A 23,770-nucleotide genomic window follows, 5' to 3' on the forward strand; every position below is an offset into this window, starting at 1 on the left:
GTAGAAATGGTACAGCAGTTATCATGGGGGATTTTAATCTACATGTTGATTGGTTTAACCAGGTCGGTCAAGGCAGCCTTGAGGAGGAGTTTATAGAATGTATCCGCGATAGTTTCCTAGAACAGTATGTAATGGAACCTACGAGGGAACAAGCGGTCCTAGATCTGGTCCTGTGTAATGAGACAGGATTGATTCAGGATCTCATAGTCAGGGATCCTCTCGGAAGGAGCGATCACAATATGGTGGAATTTAAAATACTGATGGAGGGTGAGAAGGTAAAATCAAGCACTAGTGTTTTGTGCTTAAACAAAGGAGATTACAATAGGATGAGAGAAGAACTAGCTAAGGTAGACTGGGAGCAAAGACTTTATAGTGAAACAGTTGAGGAACAGTGGCGAACCTTCCAAGTGATTTTTCACAGTGCTCAGCAAAGGTTTATACCAACAAAAAGGAAGGACAGTAAAAAGAGGGAAAATCGACCATGGATATCTAAGGAAATAAGGGAGAGTATCAAGTTGAAGGAAAAAACATACAAAGTAGCAAAGATCAGTGGGAGACTAGAGGACTGGGAAATCTTTAGGGGGCAACAGAAAGCTACTAAAAAAGCTATAAAGAAGAGTAAGATAGATTATGAGAGTAAACTTGCTCAGAATATAAAAACAGATAGTAAAAGTTTCTACAAATACATAAAACAAAAAAGAGTGGGTAAGGTAAATATTGGTCCTTTAGAGGATGAGAAGGGAGATTTAATAATGGGAGATGAGGAAATGGCTGAGGAACTGAACAGGTTTTTTTGGGTCGGTCTTCACAGTGGAAGACACAAATAACATGCCAGTGACTGATGGAAATGACAGGTGAGGACCTTGAGAGGATTGTTATCACCAAGGAGGTAGTGATGGGCAAGCTAATGGGGCTAAAGGTAGACAAGTCTCCTGGACCTGATGGAATGCATCCCAGAGTGCTAAAAGAGATGGCTAGGGAAATTGCAAATGCACTAGTGATAATTTACCAAAATTCACTAGACTCTGGGGTGGTCCTGGCGGATTGGAAATTAGCAAACGTGACACCACTGTTTAAAAAAGGAGGTAGGCAGAAAGCGGGTAATTATAGGCCAGTGAGCTTAACTTCGGTAGTAGGGAAGATGCTGGAATCTATCATCAAGGAAGAAATAGCGAGGCATCTGGATGGAAATTGTCCCATTGGGCAGACGCAGCATGGGTTCATAAAGGGCAGGTCGTGCCTAACTAATTTAGTGGAATTGTTTGAGGACGTTAACAGTGCGGTAGATAACGGGGAGCCAATGGATGTGGTATATCTGGATTTCCAGAAAGCCTTTGACAAGGTACCACACAAAAGGTTGCTGCATAAGATAAAGATGCATGGCATTAAGGGGAAAGTAGTAGCATGGATAGAGGATTGGTTAATTAATAGAAAGCAAAGAGTGGGGATTAATGGGTGTTTCTCTGGTTGGCAATCAGTAGCTAGTGGTGTCCCTCAGGGATCAGTGTTGGGCCCACAACTGTTCACAATTCACATAGATGATTTGGAGTTGGGGACCAAGGGCAATGTGTCCAAGTTTGCAGACGACACTAAGATAAGTGTTAAAGCAAAAAGTGCAGAGGATACTGGAAGTCTGCAGAGGGATTTGGATAGGCTAAGTGAATGGGCTAGGGTCTGGCAGATGGAATACAATGTTGACGAATGTGAGGTTATCCATTTTGGTAGGAATAACAGCAAAAGGGATTATTATTTAAATGATAAAATATTAAAACATGCTGCTGTGCAGAGAGACCTGGGTGTGCTAGTGCATGAGTCACAAAAAGTTGGTTTACAGGTGCAACAGGTGATTAAGAAGGCAAATGGAATGTTGTCCTTCATTGCTAGAGGGATGGAGTTTAAGACTAGGGAGGTTCTGCTGCAATTGTATAAGGTGTTATTGAGGCCACACCTGGAGTATTGTGTTCAGTTTTGGTCTCCTTACTTGAGAAAGGACGTACTGGCACTGGAGGGTGTGCAGAGGAGATTCACTAGGTTAATCCCAGAGCTGAAGGGGTTGGATTACGAGGAGAGGTTGAGTAGACTGGGAGTGTTCTCGTTGGAATTTAGAAGGATGAGGGGGGATCTTATAGAAACATATAAGATTATGAAGGGAATAGATAGGATAGATGCGGGCAGGTTGTTTCCACTGGTGGGTGAAAGCAGAACTAGGGGGCATAGCCTCAAAATAAGGGGAAGTAGATTTAGGACTGAGTTTAGGAGGAACTTCTTCACCCAAAGGGTTGTGAATCTATGGAATTCCTTGCCCAGTGAAGCAGTAGAGGCTCCTTCATTAAATGTTTTTAAGATAAAGATAGATAGTTTTTTGAAGAATAAAGGGATTAAGGGTTATGGAGTTTGGGCCGGAAAGTGGAGCTGAGTCCACAAAAGATCAGCCATGATCTCATTGAATGGTGGAGCAGGCTCGAGGGGCCAGATGGCCTACTCCTGCTCCTACTTCTTATGTTCTTATGATCACGGCAGAAGGTCAAGGCCCCCGACAGAACTTATCTTTAAGTCTACTTCACCCCCGCTGGACTCTTTTTTTTTAACAGGAGGTGAACGTGGTAAACCACTGTAGTATATAATAATATGTGTATTGTGGTAAACTGCTACTGTATTACATGTAATGTGGTAAACCACTGCCCGATGGCTCCGCCTCCCCTCGGGCCTGGTATAAAGGTGGCTGGTCTCCGCCTCTGACCCAGTTTGTGATCAGAGGCCAGGAGGCTTTCTGTTTAGTTTATTAAAGCCTCAGTTACGTTCACTACTTGTTTTGTGTTCATTGATGGCACATCAGAGCCTTTCACAGGGTGCCAAGCAAGCCCAATGTACCTGGGGTGCCCTGTAGCTGAAACAAAAGAGGTGCCTTTGAATTCAAAATTCTGCCACTTGTATCCTGCTAGTGTACAGCTACCCTTCTGATTAAAGGCATCAAGACACTGATTATTACCAAGTCACGACCAGAAGCCCCAAAGATCGTCTGACAGAGAGCTGGCGCGAGCAAATACAAACTTGTTTGAAAATATTTTGGGTTTTCCCCAGTCTCCTGAAGACCCTCTGGACCACAATCATCCCATTGCCAGAATTCTTTGCTCACTCCAACTGTTGTCATCAGACTGTCAGACCTAATTGTCCTACGGATTCGAAATGTTAACCATGTTTCTCTCCAAAGATGCTGCCAGATCTGCTGAGTTTATCCACATTTTCTGTTTTTATTCAAATTTCCAGCATCCACAGTATTTAGCTTTTATTCTCTTATTATTAGTTTGCTCTTTCTTGTCATTTATTTTCTTGTCAACAAATCTGAGTGGCCATCGTCCTCCTCTCAAAACAAATAAATTTCTCTTGACGAGGACCTACTACCTGATTTTTTGAAGATTATCCTTCTACCAACCAATGATTCCATTGTGAAACACATCTTCCCCTCCCTCCCCCTCTGGGATAGCCTTGTTCCTTTTCGATTACCTAAATTGTCTTGTATTCCTGAATACAAGAAAAAGCTTATCAATGATAGGCAATCTTTTGCTCACCTCTAGCCTCCAACCTCTCTGTTTTGCAACCTTTTTTTAAAATCAAACCTATGATGGCCAGTGCACCTCTAAATGTTTCTCTGTTCCTCAGCTGTAAGCGATATTACATTCTTGCTCTGTTGAAAGCAGGCTGTTACACAGTCTTTTATTTGAAAGTTTTCATGTATTACACAGCTGTGATACCTTTATAAGTCTCTCCTTCTTGCTAATTCATAAGGCTTTTATAGTTCAAGGTTGGCATCGCTCAATTCTTCAATTTGTTTAAAATTTAAAGTACCCAATTATTTTTTTTTCCCAATTAAGGGGCAATTTAGCATGGTCAATCAACCTACCCTGCACATCTTTGGGTTGTGGGGGTGAGACCCACGCAGACATGGGAAGAAATGTGCAAACTCCACACAGACAGTGACCCGGGGCCGGGATCGAACCTGGGACCTAGGTGAGGCAGCAGTGCTAACCACTGCGCCACCTTGCTGTCTTCATTCTTGCTTTGCTTCACCTCTTTGCCTTTTGGTGGTGCTCTATGCTTTGATTTTTCAGTTAAAATAAATGATTTGAATATGTTTCATCTTCATTTCTCTATTTTATTTTGGACCACTTCTTACCTCTCTCTGTATCTCATTGAGTTATACATTGTGCCCTGAAAGGACAGACAGGCAGGTGACCTGCTCTGAGGTATCTGCCAAGCCTACTTTCGAGTGATAGGAAAAGAGATACAATGGCTTAAAATAACCTGGCTTCTGGTTTGTTTCTCTCTCTGTTGAGAAGTGCCTGACGTCAGCTGAATGAATGCCCCCTTTACTGATTGGTAGTCAGTTTGCAGGAACTTACATCCTTTTGCTGTTTGGCAATGTGTCATGCATTCTAATTTTTTTAAGTCCTGGAGATAACAATGTGCAAAATATTGGAAAATTTCACTCTAAGCTAGAAAATAAAGAATTAATTATGCAAAATGTTTTAATTGCTAAAAAGAATGACTGACCTGCAAGCCCTCTATGGCTAATCTCAGGATAGTGGGAGTCAGTTTGGAGGCTTGTTTAAATGTAAAATTACTCCAGTCTATAATTAACATAAATCCATTTATCTGTAACTCTGGGTCTTCAATAAGGATTTCCAAGGACAGGAGGATAGCGCGGAGAATGTCCACAAAGGTATTCCTAAAAGAGAAAGACATACAACACCAAAGGGATTAGGATTTTTAAGCAGTCTGTGGAGCGAGAAATAATCCATTGATATTGTGACATCGTGCTCCATCTGAGTTTCATTGCTGAAAATGTTAATTTAATTAAGGACTCATTTACTTCTTACACATGATTTAGACAGTACTGTGTTCCAAACTACCCGGCACTAAAATATGAACCTGATCCATGCACAACATTCCAATAAACTTTTATCTTGTTCTTGTATATAACATAATCCTGATAATATCTGATTAAACAGAATTTCAATTTATTTTAGAATCATGTGATGCTAAATGCACTAATTATTGTAAAATGCAAATATTAAATGGAAACAGAATCTTTCTAGAAAACCAACTGTCGACACATGTTAATGGAAAGCGGTTTCAGCGAAATGTAACATTAATTCAAAATTGCCCACCTTGTATGTGCAAGAGGGCTGAGACACATTAACTCAACTCAACTCAACAGGTTAGTTTAGCTGCACATCAGTTCCAGGATAATTGCAGTCAGTGCAAAACAAAATATTAAAAAATAATTTTTAAAGCGAATTTTTTGTCTTATAGATCTGACATTAAACTTAAACAGTGTTCAGTGCGGTTACTATTGAATGACGCCAGTCTGGCAGATAACAACCCTACATAAATAATAATAATAATCTTTTATTGTCACAAGTATGAAAATCTCAGCCAATCTCAGAATGATACCTTTAATATAATGGTGCCCATATTTTACATATTACCAGCTCCTTGTAAAAGATCCTTTCAATGAAAGTGTAGTTACACTATCACTATGAGACATTCCTGCCAAACTCATGGGCGGGATTCTCCATTCCTGACACGAAGTGTTGATGCAGGAGCAGAATTTGTCAACTTTTCTGACAGCAAAACTGGCGCCGGACCTGGACCGGCTTGGGAGGGGCTAGCACCGGCACCACGTGGAACACAATTGATTTAAATGGAAAACAGTGCGGGACCCGCCGGGTCCGTGATTGACACTTGAGAGCTTGACAAGCTGCAGCCCCATATACACATTACAATCCCCACACACACTCATCCCAGCCAACAAGATGGCACTGGTTGTGCTGGAGCACGCCCATACAGCTTAAGGGTCAGCTGGGGCTAGAGGGCAGCTAGGGGTGTGCCCTGGGGGGGCACCCATATGACCTGTAGTCCTAGGTTAACAGTGGGTTGTTAGCTGCGTGTTCAGCTACATGGCTGCCTTTCCGGCTGTGCCAATGGTGCTCCGTGCCCGTCCACCCTGACCCCACAGCCCACTTCCTACTCCCCCTGGCCCAGGCAGAAGCCCCCAGCCAGCGGCACAACTGTCAGCAAACTATGGCGATGTTGGATGCTTTCTGTACCTCCTCTCTCTTCCTCAGCAGCCACGACGCCGGTTTCACGATTTTTAAAAGCACAAGTGAACTGCGCCATTGGGAACTCAGCCCATTGGAGGCAGAGCATCACGGAAGCCCCAGAGAATACCGCGTTGGGCCCACTAATGACATGTAAATAGTGTTTACTGTACATGCGTCCTGGTGTGCATTGACGCTGCTGTCGAGGTGAGGGAGAAATGCGATTTGGCGTCAAATCAGCGCCCGCCGCAATTTTGCCGTCGGAACCTATTCTACGCCCAATTGTGCTTCGCGATTTCGGTGCCAGCCAAAGGAGAATCCTGCCCACTGCATTGAATTGAATGGCCAAGAGTGAAATTTATGGGTGCGTATGCGAAGAGCTTAGTTCTGGTTCTTAGAGTTCAGTCTGCAACCAAGTAACGTAAATAAAATTCTGCCAGACTGCAATTGAAATTTTATCTACTGGTCTTGGCTGTGGTTAAAAAGTAAGATGAATAGGGCAGCATGGTGGGGCAGTGGTTAGCATTGTAGCCTCACGACACTAAGGTCCCAGATTCAATCCTGGCTCTGGGTCACTGTCCGTGTGGTGTTTGCACATTCTCCCTGTGTTTGCGTGGGTTTCGCCCCCACAACCCAAAAATGTGCAGAGTAGGTGGATTGCCCACGCTAAATTGCCCCTTAATTGGAAAAAATGAATTGGGTACTCTAAATTTAAAAAAAATTTAAGATGAATATTTAACCAGTGGAAGAGGTATAATTCTAACTTTCATTCAGTTCCAGATTCCCTGACTCAATGGATTACTGTACAAATAATAGATAGGTTGATTTTACACGTGAGCCACATAGATTGTGATCTGCACAATCCTACACCTCTGACCCTAAACTGAAATGAAACATCACGGGTGAGATTTTACCCCACACAAAACCCAATCACTTACAGGGTTAAATTAGACTCCACATTTATTACAAACGGTTCACACGTTTTAATTAAAAGGACCCTGGCAGGGGTCAAAAAGGCTGAACTAGACATGGATTCCTCAGGTTGCAACAATCACAATCTTGGAGAGGATTCCCAGGAAATCTGCTCTCCGAATCTTTCACTCTTACCTGGAGGTCCTGCTGCACTCAGGGACTGCAGAGTGATCATCTTTCCCAAGGATGTGAGGAAGCGGACAGCCTCTCCAAGCAAGCAGGAATGCTGGAATAGGCCACGGAAATCAACAGGAATGAGGTCACTTCAACCTGGAGACAGTGAACCAAGATGGTCCAGGACTTCAGTAGGGCAGGCAACGTGAGTGGCACAAGAGCTTCCCAGCATGCTCCTGCACAGCGCTCTATTAGCTAAAACACTACCAGCTCCATCCATTTTGCCCTCTCTCCAGGAACCTCCTCACATCCTCATCTGAACAGCCAACACTCACAGATCCTATTGCCCTCTTGCATCCTCATCCTATTTGCCCACTCACAAACATGCTTCACAGTCACCGCTCATAAACAGCATCCTTCCCTCTTTTCCACACAAGCAATTGCTAACACTCATAACGTCTTGCAGAAAAGAGGCAAAGATTTGTGATGGGGAGGGAGGGAGCGGGTTAAGTGTGGCCCACCAGTGGCAGTCACTTTGATGACCACTGGCAGCACATGTGCATTGATCCACTGGGAAAGAGACCTTGTTGCAGGAGGCTGGAAATGTCAACAAAGACGAAGGTAGAGGTTTGAGCCTCCAGAGGCATTCTTGCTCACACATGTTGAGAGAGCTGGCCTGGATTCTCCGTACCCCGACGGCGAAATCGCGGCCGGCGCGGGACGGAGAATCCATTTTCCCGCAAGGAATCGGGACCGCCGCCGGTTCCCTGATTCTGCAGGCCCTGAAAAGCGGCGTACTCCCCCGCCTAGGACCTACCTGGGACCTTTGCCAGAGGCCTGCTCCACCATTCTCCGCTGGCCAAAGTCCTGACAGCGTGGAACGAATGTGGTCCAGCCGGTCGGCATACTCTCCTGGCGGCTGTGGACTCAGTTCGCCCCCGCTCTTCCTGGTCGGGGGCGGGCCAGTCGGAGGGCAGAGGGGTGGGGTGGGGCCTTGTAGGCAGTCGGGGAATGTTTGTGCGGGCGGTCAGGGTCGGGCGCTTGGCCGATTCAGGGTTAATTTCTCGGGTCCAGCTCCGCGGTCCGAGTCCGCCATGGAGCACAGAGCAACCGCTGGAGGCCGCCGCCGTGCACGTGTGCGACCTCCGACCCGGAAGAGCAGGCGCCCGTATCTGCAGCAAAAGCTGCTAGATCTACGTCAGGTCCTTGCTAGCCTCCTGCAGGGCTAGGAATATGTAGTCTTTTCATGCCAGTTTTTATGGTGTGAAACTCCACCGTTTTGACGCCGCCGTGGGGATATTGTACCAATAATGGAGAATCCAGCCCCTGGTCTTTGCCTCTGGACCCTGGGTGAGATTCTCCGCTCCCCCAGCCACGTGTTTCTCGGTGGCGCGCCTTTCGCTGCTTGTCAATGGAATTTCCCATTGTAGCCACTCCATACCGCTGTGAAACCCATGGGTGGGTTGCCCTGGCGAGTGGAAAAGTGAATCGCCACGAATGGAGAATTCCGACCACTGTGTGGGATGTCTCACCTCTTTCAAGTTGTATTTGCGTCCAACCCCACTGAACTGTATGGCAATCTGTGGCTGAAGAGAAGGCAGCTGGTGCTGCTACAAGTAATCCTCATCAGAGATGCAAGGTGAAGTGGCATAAACTGCTCCTATTCTGTGGTGAAGACTGACAAGGTGCTTGCAATCACCTGTCAAGCCGTGAAAGCATACTCACAGAAGAAGTGGTGTGAGCACCAGCCTCTCCCTAGGTATGGCTGGAGCTCTTCAATTTCACTGATCATAGGCTTCCCAGCCTGCAAATATCATTGAAGCCACATGCATTTTCCTGGTAGGTCCTTGGGTTCAGGAAATGGGTGTATTATCTGTTAAATTCCGAATCCTTGGTTAAAAGTTAATTACCTATTTGCATATGACAATTACTGACCCGAGAGCTCTAGCATGCATCCAAACCCACCTCTCCTTGCCCGCTAAGATTCCATCATCATTGCTCTAAAATAAATATAATCTTCCTTGTGCTTCATGATATGTTATTGGATTTACCACTATAAGTATTGCAATTTGTTGTTCCATTCATTCTGCAAGTTATTTTTCAACACCCCACACTTTTCTAGGCAGAACACATGGGCCTGAATTTTTGCAAAGCCAGAAGGGCTCCACGCTTTAGCCAGAGGGCATGAGAGCCACAATTCTGGAAGTCCTGACCCTAACCCTGTCAGCCAGCATTTTCACTGGGGAGGGAGGGCCGGGGGGCTGCGGGGAGAAACAGGGGTGGGTTGTACAAAGAAAAAAGAACAAAGAAAAGTACAGCACAGGAACAGGCCCTTCAGCCCTCCAAGCCATCGTCGACCATGCTGCCCGACTAAACTAAAATCTTCTACACTTCTGGGGTCCGTATCCCTCTATTCCCATCCTATTCATGTATTTGTCAAGATGGCCCTTAAATGTGACTATCGTCCCTGCTTCCACCACCTCCTCCGGCAGTGAGTTCCAGGCACCCACAACCCTCTGTGTAAAAAACTTACCCTCGAACTCGCCTCTAAACCTCGCCCCTTACACCTTAGACCTATGCCCCCTAGTAATTGACTCTTCTACCCTGGGAAAAAGTCTCTTACTACCCACTCTGTCTACGCCCCTCATAATTTTGTCGACCTCTATCAGGTCGCCCCTCAACCTCCTTTGTTCCAGTGAGAACAAACCAAGTTTATTCAACCTCTCCTCATAGCTTATGCCCTCCATACCAGGCAACATCCTGGTAAATCTCTTCTGCATCCTCTCTAAAGACTCCACATCCTTCTGGTAGTGTGGCGACCAGAATTGAACACTATACTCCAAGTGTGGCCTAACTAAGGTTCTATACAGCTGCAACATGACTTACCAATTTTTATACTCAATGCCCTGGCCAATGAAGACAAGCATGCCGTATGCCTTCTTGACTACCTTCTCCACTTGTGTTGCCCCTTTCAGTGACCTGTGGACCTGTACACCTAGATCTCTCTGACTGTCAATACTCTTGAGGGTTCTACCATTCACTGTATATTCCCTACCTGTATTAGACCTTCCAAAATGCATTACCTCACATTTGTCCGGATTAAACTCCATCTGCAATGGAGGCAGCTACACATGTAAAAGTTTTCACAGAATCACAGAATTTCCCATACCAGCCTCCCCGAACAGGTGCCGGAATATGGCGACTAAGGGCTTTTCACAGTAAGTTCATTTGAAGCCTACTTGTGACAATAAGCGATTTTCATTTCATTTCATTTCAATTTCTACAGTGTTGAAGTAGGCCAATTGGCCCATTGACCTCTCAGTCACTGTATTCCAGATCCCACCGCTTGTTTTGCGAAAAAGACTTTCCTCATGTCGCTTTTGTTGCCTTGCCAGTTACATTAAATCTGTGCCTCTTGTTTTTGATCCTTTCATGAGATTGAACAGTTTTTTCCCCCAGTCTACACTTTCATGACCCCTCATAAAAGATTTTCCAGGGGCAGCACGGTGACACAGTGGTTAGCATTGCTGCCTCACGCACTGAGGACCTGGGTTTGAATCCCGGCCCTGGGTCACTGTCCGTGTGGAGTTTGCACGTTCTCCCCGTCTCTGCGTGGGTTTCACCCCACAACCCAAAGATGTGCAGGGTAGGTGGATTGGCCATGATAAATTGCCCCTTAGTTGGAAAAAATGAATTGGGTACTCTAAATTTATATTTAAAAAAATAAAAGCTTTACCAAATATCTTCGCAACCTTCTCTTCTCTAAGGAAATCATCCCAACCTCTCCAATCTATCCTCAAAGAACCAAAGTTTCTCATGCCTGGAACCTTTCTGCCAAATTTTATCAAAGAACAAAGAACAAAGAACAAAGAAATGTACAGCACAGGAACAGGCCCTTCGGCCCTCCAAGCCCGTGCCGACCATACTGCCCGACTAAACTACAATCTTCTACACTTCCTGGGTCCGTATCCTTCTATTCCCATCCTATTCATATATTTGTCAAGATGCCCCTTAAATGTCCCTATCGTCCCTGCCTCCACTACCTCCTCCGGTAGTGAGTTCCAGGCACCCACTACCCTCTGCGTAAAAAACTTGCCTCGTACATCTACTCTAAACTTTGCCCCTCTCACCTTAAACCTATGCCCCCTAGTAATTGACCCCTCTACCCTGGGGAAAAGCCTCTGACTATCCACTCTGTCTATGCCCCTCATAATTTTGTATACCTCTATCAGGTCGCCCCTCAACCTCCTTCGTTCCAGTGAGAACAAACCGAGTTTATTCAATCGCTCCTCATAGCTTATGCCCTCCATACGAGGCAACATTCTGGTAAATCTCTTCTGCACCCTCTCTAAAGCCTCCACATCCTTCTGGTAGTGTGGCGACCAGAATTGAACACTATACTCCAAGTGTGGCCTAACTAAGGTTCTATACAGCTGCAACATGACTTGCCAATTCTTATACTCAATGCCCCGGCCAATGAAGGCAAGCATGCCGTATGCCTTCTTGACTACCTTCTCCACCTGTGTAGCCCCTTTCAGTGATCTGTGGACCTGTACTCCTAGATCTCTTTGACTTTCAATACTCTTGAGGGTTCTACCATTCACTGTATATTCCCTACCTGCATTAGCCCTTCCAAAATGCATTACCTCACATTTGTCCAGGTTAAACTCCATCTGCCATCTCTCCGCCCAAGTCTCCAGACAATCTAAATCCTGCTGTATCCTCAGACAGTCCTCATCGCTATCCGCAATTCCACCAACCTTTGTGTCGTCTGCAAACTTACTAATCAGACCAGTTACATTTTCCTCCAAATCATTTATATATACTACAAAGAGCAAAGGTCCCAGCACTGATCCCTGTGGAACACCACTGGTCACAGCCCTCCAATTAGAAAAGCATCCCTCCATTGCTACCCTCTGCCTTCTATGGCCTAGCCAGTTCTGTATCCACCTTGCCAGTTCACCCCTGATCCCGTGTGACTTCACCTTTTGTACTAGTCTACCATGAGGGACCTTGTCAAAGGCCTTACTGAAGTCCATATAGACAACATCTACTGCCCTACCTGCATCAATCATCTTAGTGACCTCCTCGAAAAACTCTATCAAGTTAGTGAGACACGACCTCCCCTTCACAAAACCGTGCTGCCTCTCACTAATACGTCCATTTGCTTCCAAATGGGAGTAGATCCTGTCTCGAAGAATTCTCTCCAGTAATTTCCCTACCACTGAAGTAAGGCTCACCGGCCTGTAGTTCCCGGGATTATCCCTGCCACCCTTCTTAAACAGAGGAACAACATTGGCTATTCTCCAGTCCTCCGGGACATCCCCTGAAGACAGCGAGGATCCAAAGATTTCTGTCAAGGCCTCAGCAATTTCCTCTCCAGCCTCCTTCAGTATTCTGGGGTAGATCCCATCCGGCCCTGGGGACTTATCTACCTTAATATTTTTTAAGACACCCAACACCTCGTCTTTTTGGATCACAATGTGACCCAGGCTATCTACACCCCCTTCTCCAGACTCAACATCTACCAATTCCTTCTCTTTGGTGAATACTGATGCAAAGTATTCATTTAGTACCTCGCCCATTTCCTCTGGCTCCACACATAGATTCCCTTGCCTATCCTTCAGTGGGCCAACCCTTTCCCTGGCTACCCTCTTGCTTTTTATGTAAGTGTAAAAAGCCTTGGGATTTTCCTTAACCCTATTTGCCAATGACTTTTCATGACCCCTTCTAGCCCTCCTGACTCCCTGCTTAAGTTCCTTCCTACTTTCCTTATATGCCACACAGGCTTCGTCTGTTCCCAGCCTTTTAGCCCTGACAAATGCCTCCTTTTTCTTTTTGACGAGGCCTACAATATCATTCGTCATCCAAGGTTCCCGAAAATTGCCGTATTTGTCTTTCTTCCTCACAGGAACATGCCTGTCCTGTATTCCTATCAACTGACACTTGAAAGCCTCCCACATGTCAGATGTTGATTTGCCCTCAAACATCCGCCCCCAATCTATGTTCTTCAGTTCCCGCCTAATATTGTTATAATTAGCCTTCCCCCAATTTAGCACATTCATCCTCGGACCACTCTTATCCTTGTCCACCAGTACTTTAAAACTTACTGAATTGTGGTCACTGTTACCGAAATGCTCCCCTACTGAAACATCTACCACCTGGCCGGGCTCATTCCCCAATACCAGGTCCAGTACCGCCTCTTCCCTAGTTGGACTGTTTACATATTGTTTTAAGAAGCCCTCCTGGATGCTCCTTACAAACTCTGCCCCGTCTAAGCCCCTGGCACTAAGTGAGTCCCAGTCAATATTGGGGAAGTTGAAGTCTCCCATCACCACAACCCTGTTGTTTTTACTCTTTTCCAAAATCTGTCTACCTATCTGCTCCTCTATCTCCCGCTGGCTGTTGGGAGGCCTGTAGTATACCCCCAACATTGTGACTGCACCCTTCTTATTCCTGATCTCTACCCATATAGCCTCACTGCCCTCTGAGGTGTCCTCTCGCTGTATAGCTGTGATACTCTCCTGAACAAGTAGCGCAACTCCGCCTCCCCTTTTACATCCCCCTCTATCCCGCCTGAAACATCTAAAACCTGGAACGTTTAGCTGCCAATCCTGCCCTTCCCTCAACCAGGTCTCTGTAATGGCAACAACATCATAGTTCCAAGTAGTAATCCAAGCTCTAAGTTCATCTGCCTTACCCGTAATGCTCCTTGCATTAAAACATATGCACTTCAGGCCACCAGACCCGCTGTGTTCAGCAACTTCTCCCCGTCTGCTCTGCCTCAGAGCCACACTGTCCATATTCCCTAGTTCTCCCTCAACGCTCTCACCTTCTGACCTATTGCTCCCGTGCCCACCCCCCTGCCATACTAGTTTAAACCCTCCCGTGTGACACTAGCAAATCTCGCGGCCAGGATATTTATGCCTCTCCGGTTTAGATGCAACCCGTCCATCTTATACAGGTCACACCTGCCCCGGAAGAGCTCCCAGTGGTCCAGATAACCGAAACCCTCCCTCCTACACCATCAGAGAGAAATGTTCATTTTCATATGGGAACAAGTACTTGAAGAAAATGTTTGCTTTATAAGGGATTAAGTACTTGAATTAATTTAAATGTATTGATTTTCTTTTATGCATGTGAGGTTTTTTTAAACAGTCTGTTATTTTGTATTGTTATTTTGTCTCACGTGGCTTCTGATGTCTGCCATGGTGGATTGGGTGAGTTAGCATGGAGGGTGTACTGGCAAATGGAGGTGGGTGTGGGTCATGGTTTGGCATGAGTTGACACTAAGTTTTCATATTGAGGGCCATAGCGGTGGTTAGGGGCATAGGTTGGCATGCAGGAATTGAGGGGCCATGGGGGTGAGTGGGGACATGAGGCTTCATTATTTGGCATGGGGGTGATAGCTGTTTTTCATTTCGCAGTTTTCATTGTAACTGGGACAATGTTCCAGAGCACCAAAGTCAACGTTTTAACCAGCCCACCTCAGCACGCAGCAACCCCTGTGTGTGCCTCCGCACTGTTTCCTCGTGAGGCGGGTCCAACTCCAGTTAACACCCACTGCCCCAGAATGAAAATCCGAAAATCTGCGTCACCTTCTGAGTCGGCTTTGCAGGATTGGGATAAGGGATAAGGCCAGCCAGGGTGGGTCACCATCACCACCATGCCCTTAGCACCACTCCCATCCCACACACCCGTAGCCCCCGCCTTCCTAGAGAGTAATCGAACCCCACCCTCGAGCGGTCCGCACATACCCCACTCTGCACCACATGCCAGCACTCATGCCACCCGCCATGGACGGATGCCCTGCACTCACACAAACGACCAGCTGCATGGACACCCTGTCCTGCCCATGTCTGAGTGTTATAATACAGGACTACTTGTGTGCCAAACAGCATAAACAGCAAGTAACAGACAGAGCTAAGCGATTCTACAATAAACGCATCAAATCTAAGCTCTGTAGTCCTGCCGCATCCAGCCGCGAAAGGTGGTGGACAATTAAACAACTCACTGGAGGAGGAGGCTTCACAAATATCTCCATCCTCAATAATGGAGATGTCCAGCACATTTGTGCAAAAGACAAGGCTGAGGCATTCGCAACAATCTTTAGCCAGAAGTGCCGAGTGGATGATCCACCTCAGACTTCTCTGGAAGTTCCTATCATCACAGATGTCAGTCTTCAGCCAATACGATTCACTCCATGTGATATCAAGGAATGGCTGAAGGTACTGGATATGGCAAAGGCTATGGGCACTGACAATATCCCAGTAATAGTACTGAAGACTTCTGCTCCAGTACTTGCACATTCCTAGCTAAGCTGTTCCAGTACAGCCACAGAACTGGCATCTACCCAGCAATGTGGAAAATTGCCCAGGTGTGTCCTGTACACAAGAAAAAGGACAAACCCAACCCAGCCAATAACCGCCCTATCAGTCTACTCTCCATCATCAGCAAAGTGATGGAAAGGGTTATCAACAGTGCTATCAAGCGGCACTTACTCAGCAATAACCTGCTCACGGATGCTCTGTTTGGGCTCCGCCAGGGCCACTCAGCTCCTAACCTCATTACAACCTTGGTTCAAACATGTATAAAAGAGCTGCATGCCAGAGGTGAGGTGAGAGTGACTGCCCTTGACATCAAGGCAGCATTTGACCAAGTATGGCATCAAGGAGCCCTAGAAAAACTGGAGTCAATGGGTATCAGGGGGAAAACTTTCCGCTGGTTGAAGTCATATTTGGCACAAAGTAAGATGTTTGTGGTGGTTGGAGGTTAATCATCACACTTTCAGGACATCACTGCAGGAGTTTGTTGCTAACTTGCTGTTGTTTCTTAATTTGGCTCTGTTTAATTACGTTTGCTCAAGAGTCGCCAGGTATCATTCGGCACCGCCACAAGGTTCAAAACCGAATACTGATCAAAGACTCGATATACCAGTTAGTAAGTTCAAAAGCAATGCTCATTTATTTATACACAGTCAAATATACTCATGCATAAAACTCTACAACCGAAACCATCACTATTACTAAAAGCCTATACTTAGCTTCGGGTGCCCACTCAGTCAGAGGAACAATGGCCGTTGCTCGATTCTGAGGCTGCTGGGTAGAGCTGTTTACAGGATAGCAACTGGGAGCATCTATCTCGTAGTGTGCATTGACTTGGAACTTACTTGGTCTGGAGTAGCTTTGGAAAGTCTCTCCTCGCTGAATGCCAAGGCCAAGAGAGCGATTCTCTCTTGGGGAATCCTTTTTATACCCCAAAAGGGCTTAGCGCACTTTTGGGCGGGCCTTGAACTTGGCCCAATTAATTGGGCCATTTCCCAATTAGCCTCATCGATTTTCCTCCACTAGAGGGGTGGGTTCCCTGGTTGCTGGGCGTGTCCTAGGTGGCCGTTGGTTTGCTTTGTTTTAGTCTCCTCTGGCGCCGGGATGTCTGTCTTAGCATTGTTTACCTAAATGTTGCCTTTTGTTCCCGGGGATGGCTCATTAGTGTGTAGATGGTTCTGCAGTACCGGTCCTGTCTGAGAGCTACAGCTCTAATCAACAGACAGACCTTGCACCTGCTTGATTTTTCGGTATTGTCCAATTTTCCCTCCGTTCTTTGCAAGTGTCCATTTTGTAATCGGGACGTGGCCATCCCAGCTGCCTACACTCCCTCCTTGTTATCCTCAACGCAAAGCGTGAAGGATCACATTACTGCGTCATCTTCGTCCTCTGACCAAACGGGGCACCCATAATCAGGCTCTACTCTGTCCTATTCTATGAAACACAATTTTACCTAGATAATTTTAAATACATACATTATTATAAAACTCTACGGGGCGCTATGACATTAATGCATGCATTACAGAAAAATAAAAAAAACTGGAACCTCTAACTATCCTCAATAAACTATCCTCACTCAAACAATCCCAAAAATAATCTATAACATCTGAAACTGTACATAACAGCAGCACACACATTTCTCTGGCCTGGCAGTCAGACACAGAGATTTACATTTCTTTATTTAACAGAATACATGTAAAGAGAAACGGATGCACTTTAATGCATGCCAAGATTTTCGGGGGTTTGGTGGAATCTGAAAATAGGGGACCTAATCCTGTATACCGGGGTGTGAGAGCGGTAGGCTCTCTTTCGCCATTTCCTGACTCTAAGTGTCTGCACGACACTGCAAAGTATCGCCAGTACTAAGAGGGCTTCTACTACATACGATAGTGAGTACCAGTTGATAAACTTATCATACCAGATCGGGGTATTGTTAGCTTTCGCGGGGCTAGCTATCTCGGGGTTTTGTGTATTGCAGGGGGGGGAATCATTCACGGCTTGTGTGGTAGGGGTCAGAGGGATAGCATCCGCACGCAACTGAAGGGATCCCGCTAAGATCCAGGTGAAAAAGATGGAGATCGCCTTCATCTTTCTGTCTTCTTCTTTGTCTTCCTCTGAGGTTCCTGAGGTTCCGGAGTTCTGTGAACGCAAGCATAATATCTGTTATTATCTTGCTTAAGATCTCGTATGTCTGTCTGCCTGTCCTTTGTTGCCAATTTCCCTTTATAATTGGTCGCCATCTGTGACTCCCTCATATTTTTTAAAAACCAAATATTTGGGACAGGACATCCGAGAAAAATACTGACATAGTGCGAGCTGTCGCGCAGCCTGTGCGATCTACCATCCTAGTGTTTTAGGATGTAAATAGCATATGGAAGCAACCTAAGGGTTGCCAAAACCAAACAAAAGAATTTCAAACTGAAAGGGTAAGAAATGGGTGGAATCCTCGGGTAGGACGGTGATCAATGCCGTTTGTGCTCTACCCGAGCGTAGCTGACCAGAGGGGGTTCCTCAGGCAGGGCGGGGACCAGTGCCGTTTCTCCACTCCTTAGCAACCGGCAAGAACGGGTAAGAATGTGGTCGTCGTGGGGCTTCCTCTCGAATCAGGAGAGTAGCTATGAGTAGTGTCTGTCGACAAACTAGTTCCTCTGAACTGTTGTCTGGTGATAAACTTGTACCTCTAAACTGGTTACTGTTGACAAACTAGTTCCTCTGGACTGTTGTCTGGGGACAAACTTGTTCCATTAACAGGCATTGGGCATCAAAGGAGTGGTGACGTGGGGCCGTGAAAACTTTCGAGTTTACGAACAACACTTAACATTGACACTAACGAACAAACGTACAACAAACATGGTGCAGGTTCCATCAGAAAGGACACCGTATCTCTCCATCGGTTCCTTTTTCTCCATCATCTGGACACCTCACTGCTCAATAGCGAACAGGGTCGCAAAGGGATTTGTTTGGTGTGGGTCAGACTCTATGTCATCATCTTCTCCCGGCTGCCAAACTCTTGACTGTAGTAACCATGCTAAAGCTGCTTGGGGCGAATTGGGGTCCATCTCATCATTCCGGATGAGCCTGAATGAATTGTCTCGGTGCCAGAATCGTATGTCGAGGTTGGAGCTACTAGATTTCAATCCGTAATCGTCGGGCGGTGGGTCTGGGTCAGAGGCTTTGATATATGTAATCTCGAAGGGGTCAGTGGAATCATGCTCGGATTTGCTGGGAGTGGAGCCTGGTACAGGGGTATAGTCATAACGTGGTGTGCTGTGGCTATCGTCATCGTGATTGCTATCACTGTCGCTGCTGGTTGAAGGAAGGGAGAGGCGGAGTCGTGCCTCTGGGGGTGGAGTTGAAGTCGTATCTGAGGACGGGCTGGACTGGTTGGGGGAGGGTAGGAAAATGTCATCTGTGGGCGGGGCGTGCTCGTCTGCTGCTGCGAGCAGGATGTGGTGTGTGTGGCTATTCTGCGAGCCATAAGCCTTGAGCTGGTCTATGTGAAACCACGCAGAAGTACCATTGGGATATGTAATTTTGTATACCGAGGGGCTGACTTTGTCCGAAATGGAGTACGGTCCGGAGAATTTAGGGGAGAGGAATGAACTGGGGTTGTATAGGGAAAGCATGACTTGCTGCCCTACTGCAAACTCAGTGGCGTGCACTGTTTTGTCGAAACAAGCCTTGCTCTGTTTCTTCCTGGTTCTAAGTCTCACAGCTGCTGCGAGTTGGGCCGCCTATATGTTCTCTAACAATTGTTGAACCGCATTTTCATGCATGAGGGCTGTAACTGCGGGGCTGGCCAAATCCAGTCCTAATAAATACTCAGTGCCTTTCATGGGGCGTCCGGTCATGAGGGTGTGGGGGGTGTATCCTGTGGACATGGATACCGTGTTCCTTATAAACATTAAAGCAAATGGGAGAACTGAATCCCAGGTGCTGTTATTCTGCTGTACCATCTTCCTGAGGGTGGCTTTTAATGTCCTATTCATCCGCTCTACAATACCACTTGACTGGGGGTGGTGTGCGATATGAAACTTTTGTCGAATGCCGAAGATCGTGAGGACGTTTTTCATTACACGTCCTGTGAAATGGGAGCCTTGATCGGACTCTATACTGCGGGGGAGTCCCCATCTTGTAACGATGTGGTGTGTTAATATTTTAGCCGTTGTCTTGGCCGTAATAGTTCTCAATGGAAATGCTTCCACCCATTTTGTGAAGATGTCTATGACCACCAACACATACTTATAACCATTTCTGCAAGAGGGTAGGGGTCCTATATAATCTATCTGGAGATTTGTCCAGGGTCCATTAACGGGGCAGGTATGACTAAGAGCAACTTAGAGCCTTTTTCGCATATCTGTCCGGATTGTTCTGGGAACAGATCAAGCAATTCTCTATGTAGTGCGTAACATCGGCTTTTAAATCAGGCCACCAGCAGAGCGGTCTGAGGTGGGCTAGGGTGGGTTCAATTCTTTGGTGTCCATGATTGTCATGGAAGTGAAAAATGATCTGGTTGGGAATCCTGGCTGGGAATTATATAAATGCCATCCTTTAAAATCACACCGTCATGTGTGGTTATTGCATTCTTGTACTTATCATACGGGCTGGGAAGGTACCCTTTAAAACTTGTCTGAGTTTCTCGCCCTCTTTCTGTGCCTTCGCTAGATCCTGAACATTGGTCTGTGAGACCTGAACTGCGTGTACTGGGGTGCTTTCCGGGGGGTTCCACAAATAACCATGTCTGGAGCCTGCCTTCGCTAGGGCATCTGCTTTAACGTTACCAAGGGGGGAAGAACGGTGATGACTGCGAACCTTAATTATTCCATATTTTCTATCCTTCGCTGTCTCTAAGATATGGCGGAGTAATGGGGCTGAGGGTAGGGGTTTACCGTCCGCGGAAACAAATCCTCTTGTTTCCCACAGGGGTAGGAATTCCGTCAAACTATTACATACATACAAGCTGTCCGAATAGATGTCTGCTGGGGTCGGGAACGAGTCAGGGTGGTCTACAATGTAAGCGATCGCTGCCAGCTCTGCTGCCTGCGAGCCTAAGAGTCCTGGCAACTTTAGTGAAATCTCATCTAGGGCGCGTCCCTGCGCGTCCTCTACGTAAATACCGCAACCGGTAATTCTCTTTCCATTTAACACTGTGGAGGAGCCAACCACATAAATCTTCAGGGGTGCGCACGTGTCTGGGGGCTGGGGTCTCTGAGTGTACTACCTGTTTTCCTGGGAGGTGTTTTGGGAATAAATGGGCCTGTATTCTGTTTTGTGGTGATGATCTCACTCTCATGAGGGGTTCCTGCATACTGCAAATTATCGGCAAGGAAGGTGTGGGTCTTGGTTCTTTTTACTGTGATGTCCCGTCCCTGTAAAAGAAGGGTCCAACGGGCTGCGCGGATTTGGCTGCCTGTGCCACCCTTAAGTCGGCCGTCTAACAATAGCTGTGTTGGGGTGTGCTCTGAGAGGATGGTGATGGGGTTGAGTTTAGTAATGTAGGCGAAGTATTTACTGCCCAAAAAACTGCGAGAAGGTGCCTTTCACAGGCAGAAAATCCTTGCTCCACAGGGTCTAACACGCGTGAGGCGTATGCTACGGGGTGTAATTGGCCGTGGCGTTCCTGGAGGAGCACGGCCAAAAGGGTTCGGTCGATGCTTGCTACTTTGATAGCGTACGGGGAAAGTGGATCTGGGACCTGTAGTGTGGGGACTGTGCCGAGTGCTCTTTTTAAAGCATCCACGGCATCTGTATGCTGTGGAAGCCATTCCCAAGGTGCCTGCTTCTTGAGAAGTTCGGAAAGGGGCGCTGCTTTAGTGGCGAAACCGTCAATATGGTTTTGGCAGTAGCCAACCAGTCCTAAAAATGACCGGAGGGCTGAGACATTGTGGGGAAGGGGCAATTTGACGATCGAGTCAATTCTCTTTTGCTCGATCTCGCGTTTACCATGTGTGATTACTGTTCCCAAGTAAATCATTTGTTCTTTCAAAATCAGGGCATTCTTGGGGTTAACTTTACAACCAATGTCTTTTAGGAGTCCTAGGAGTTCGGCGAGAAGCGAAATGTGCTCTCCCTTTGTATCTGTCTGTAGTAACAAGTCGTCTACGTACTGGACCAGACAATCGGGGCAGGAAAAATTTGCTAATCCATTTGCCAGCTGTCGGTGGAAAATGGAGGGGGAGTTGTGGAAGCCTTGTGGAAGGCACGTCCACGTATATTGTTGCCTTTGGAATGTAAAGGCGAATCTGTACTGGCATGCTTTAGCCAATGGAATGGACCAAAAGCCGTTACTAATGTCCGAAACCGAAAAAAAATTTGACTGGAGTCCCTGTTTGAGCATGGTCTCAGGACTCGTGGCTACGTTAGGGGCTGCTACTGGGGTTACTTTGTTCAGTTCCCGGTAATCAATGGTCAGTCGCCATGATCCATCGGGTTTCCTGACGGGCCAAATTGGTGCGTTGTTTGTGGAGGCTACTGATCTGAGTACGCCTCGATCCAACAAACTCTCTATTACTTTGGAGATTTCTCCCTCTGCTTCCTGGGGAAATCCGTACTGCTTCTGGGGTTTGGGGTCGGGACCTGTGATGTTCACAACGCCAGCCAAATTGCCACAGTCGTGCTTGTGCTATGCAAATGCCGCTTTGTGTTCCTGCAGGACTGCCCTAACCTGTTTGTCTGCACTAATGGCTCGAGGGTCGAACCAGAAGTCTCCTACTGAGCTAATCCTGTTTACATACTCTCCTACTGTGAGCGTGGCGGGGGCTCGTGCTGCCTTTGCCATTTTCCATACACACTTGTTAACTGGGTCAAAAGAAAGGTTATGGGAGCTCATGAAATCGATCCCAAGGATATGTTCTGCTGTCTGGGGCAGATCAACCAAAACTACGGGATGCTTAGTTGTGATGTTACCTATTTGTATTGCTACAGGGGCTGTGATGTGTCCCTGTTGTAAATGGCCTGTAAAGCCGCTGAGTGTGATGGTGTCTGTCGTGGGCCATGTGTCTCGTTGAAACATCGTGGAGGAATTGAGTGTGGCGCGGGACCCTCCTGTGTCCCAAAGAAATTCTACGGGGTGTCCCCGAACTTTGCCTGCTACTAGCGGTCTACCGGACTTGTCCCAAAGGGTGTCACAGACCCAAGTTGGGGAGCCCGAACACCGTCAGTCGGTGCCGTTCATGTCTGCATTCTCTGAACGGGCGCTAACGCTATGGATCGGCTTTACCCTATTCCTGTTTAGGGTGCCTGCCTGTTGGTTTCTCTGCTGCTTTTGGGGCGCGTTGCACTCTCGTGCAAAGTGTCCTAACTGTCCACAGTTGTAACATTCTTGAGCTTTGGGCTGGGGCGTGCTGTTCCTGCCCTCATTTACCCATGCGGGGTTCTGGTGCGCTTTAACTGGATTCACATTTGCCTGCTCTTCATCGGGTTTTATAAATGCGGTTTTGCCTTGGACTGATTGCTCCCAAGCGCGGGACAATCTCTTCAAAACCCATTTCTCATTGTAGGCCTCGTCTGAGGGGTCGTAATTTGCGCAAGCTTTCTGTCCTGCGTCTGTCGCGTGAGAGACTAGGATTCGAGTCCATTTGGCCATATTATCTGGGGACAAATGGGCGCGGGCTAACTCTCCGCAAACTGCTGTGAAGTGTATCCACAAGCGTCCAGGAAACGCTGTGGGATGCTCTGTCTTCTTTTGCCTACACTTATTTAGGCCTTCTACGGGGTCTCCTCTGTTGTAGCCGATCGCATCAAGGATCGCTGTGTGCATCTCTTGGAGTGTGCCTCCTCCTACATTCTGTGGGTCGGGAAGGGCTGCCCTGACTGAAGGGTCGAGGCTTAAAACTGTGAGCTTCGCTTGCTCCTTTTTGTCCTGGCCGTACATGGTAGCCTGCTGTTTGACTTTCGCAAAAAATTGGTGGAGGTCTTATGTGGGAACGGTGTAATTTTTCCACACGCGTCCCGTAATTGGGTCATGGTTAACAGGGTTGTGAAAAGGAAATCTGCGTCTCCTTCTACTGCGGCCCTGCGGTGTGTGGTTACAGGGTTCATGTGGGTGTGTTCTGCCGGTTCGGTTGGGGCGCTTTCCTTTTCTGGGGTTTTTCCTGCGTACATGTCCCATGTACATGTCTATGGGCAGTCTCGTTCAATTCCTGCCAGTCGGGGCCATTTTCCTGATCTAATTGTGGTCCAAATGTGCTTTGAAACCCATTTTGAACGGAAAGCAAAGATTGCAATTCTGCAATTTGCTTCCGGCACTTTGCGTGGTCT

General features: G+C 46.8%; 1 protein-coding gene across 7 annotated transcripts in view; it reads right to left on the reverse strand.

The window, feature by feature from the left end:
• Window positions 1-23,770, reverse strand: part of LOC140385490 (clavesin-1-like) — a 271,602-nt gene that overhangs the window by 197,681 nt on the left and 50,151 nt on the right. For all 7 annotated transcript variants that reach the window (XM_072467706.1, XM_072467707.1, XM_072467702.1 and 4 more), the window contains one exon: window positions 4,552-4,726. In XM_072467706.1, the coding sequence (XP_072323807.1) occupies window positions 4,552-4,726 (175 nt within the window). The remainder of the gene's footprint in view (window positions 1-4,551; window positions 4,727-23,770) is intronic.

Source organism: Scyliorhinus torazame, chromosome 11, assembly GCF_047496885.1.
Source record: "Scyliorhinus torazame isolate Kashiwa2021f chromosome 11, sScyTor2.1, whole genome shotgun sequence".
Taxonomy (NCBI): domain Eukaryota; kingdom Metazoa; phylum Chordata; class Chondrichthyes; order Carcharhiniformes; family Scyliorhinidae; genus Scyliorhinus; species Scyliorhinus torazame.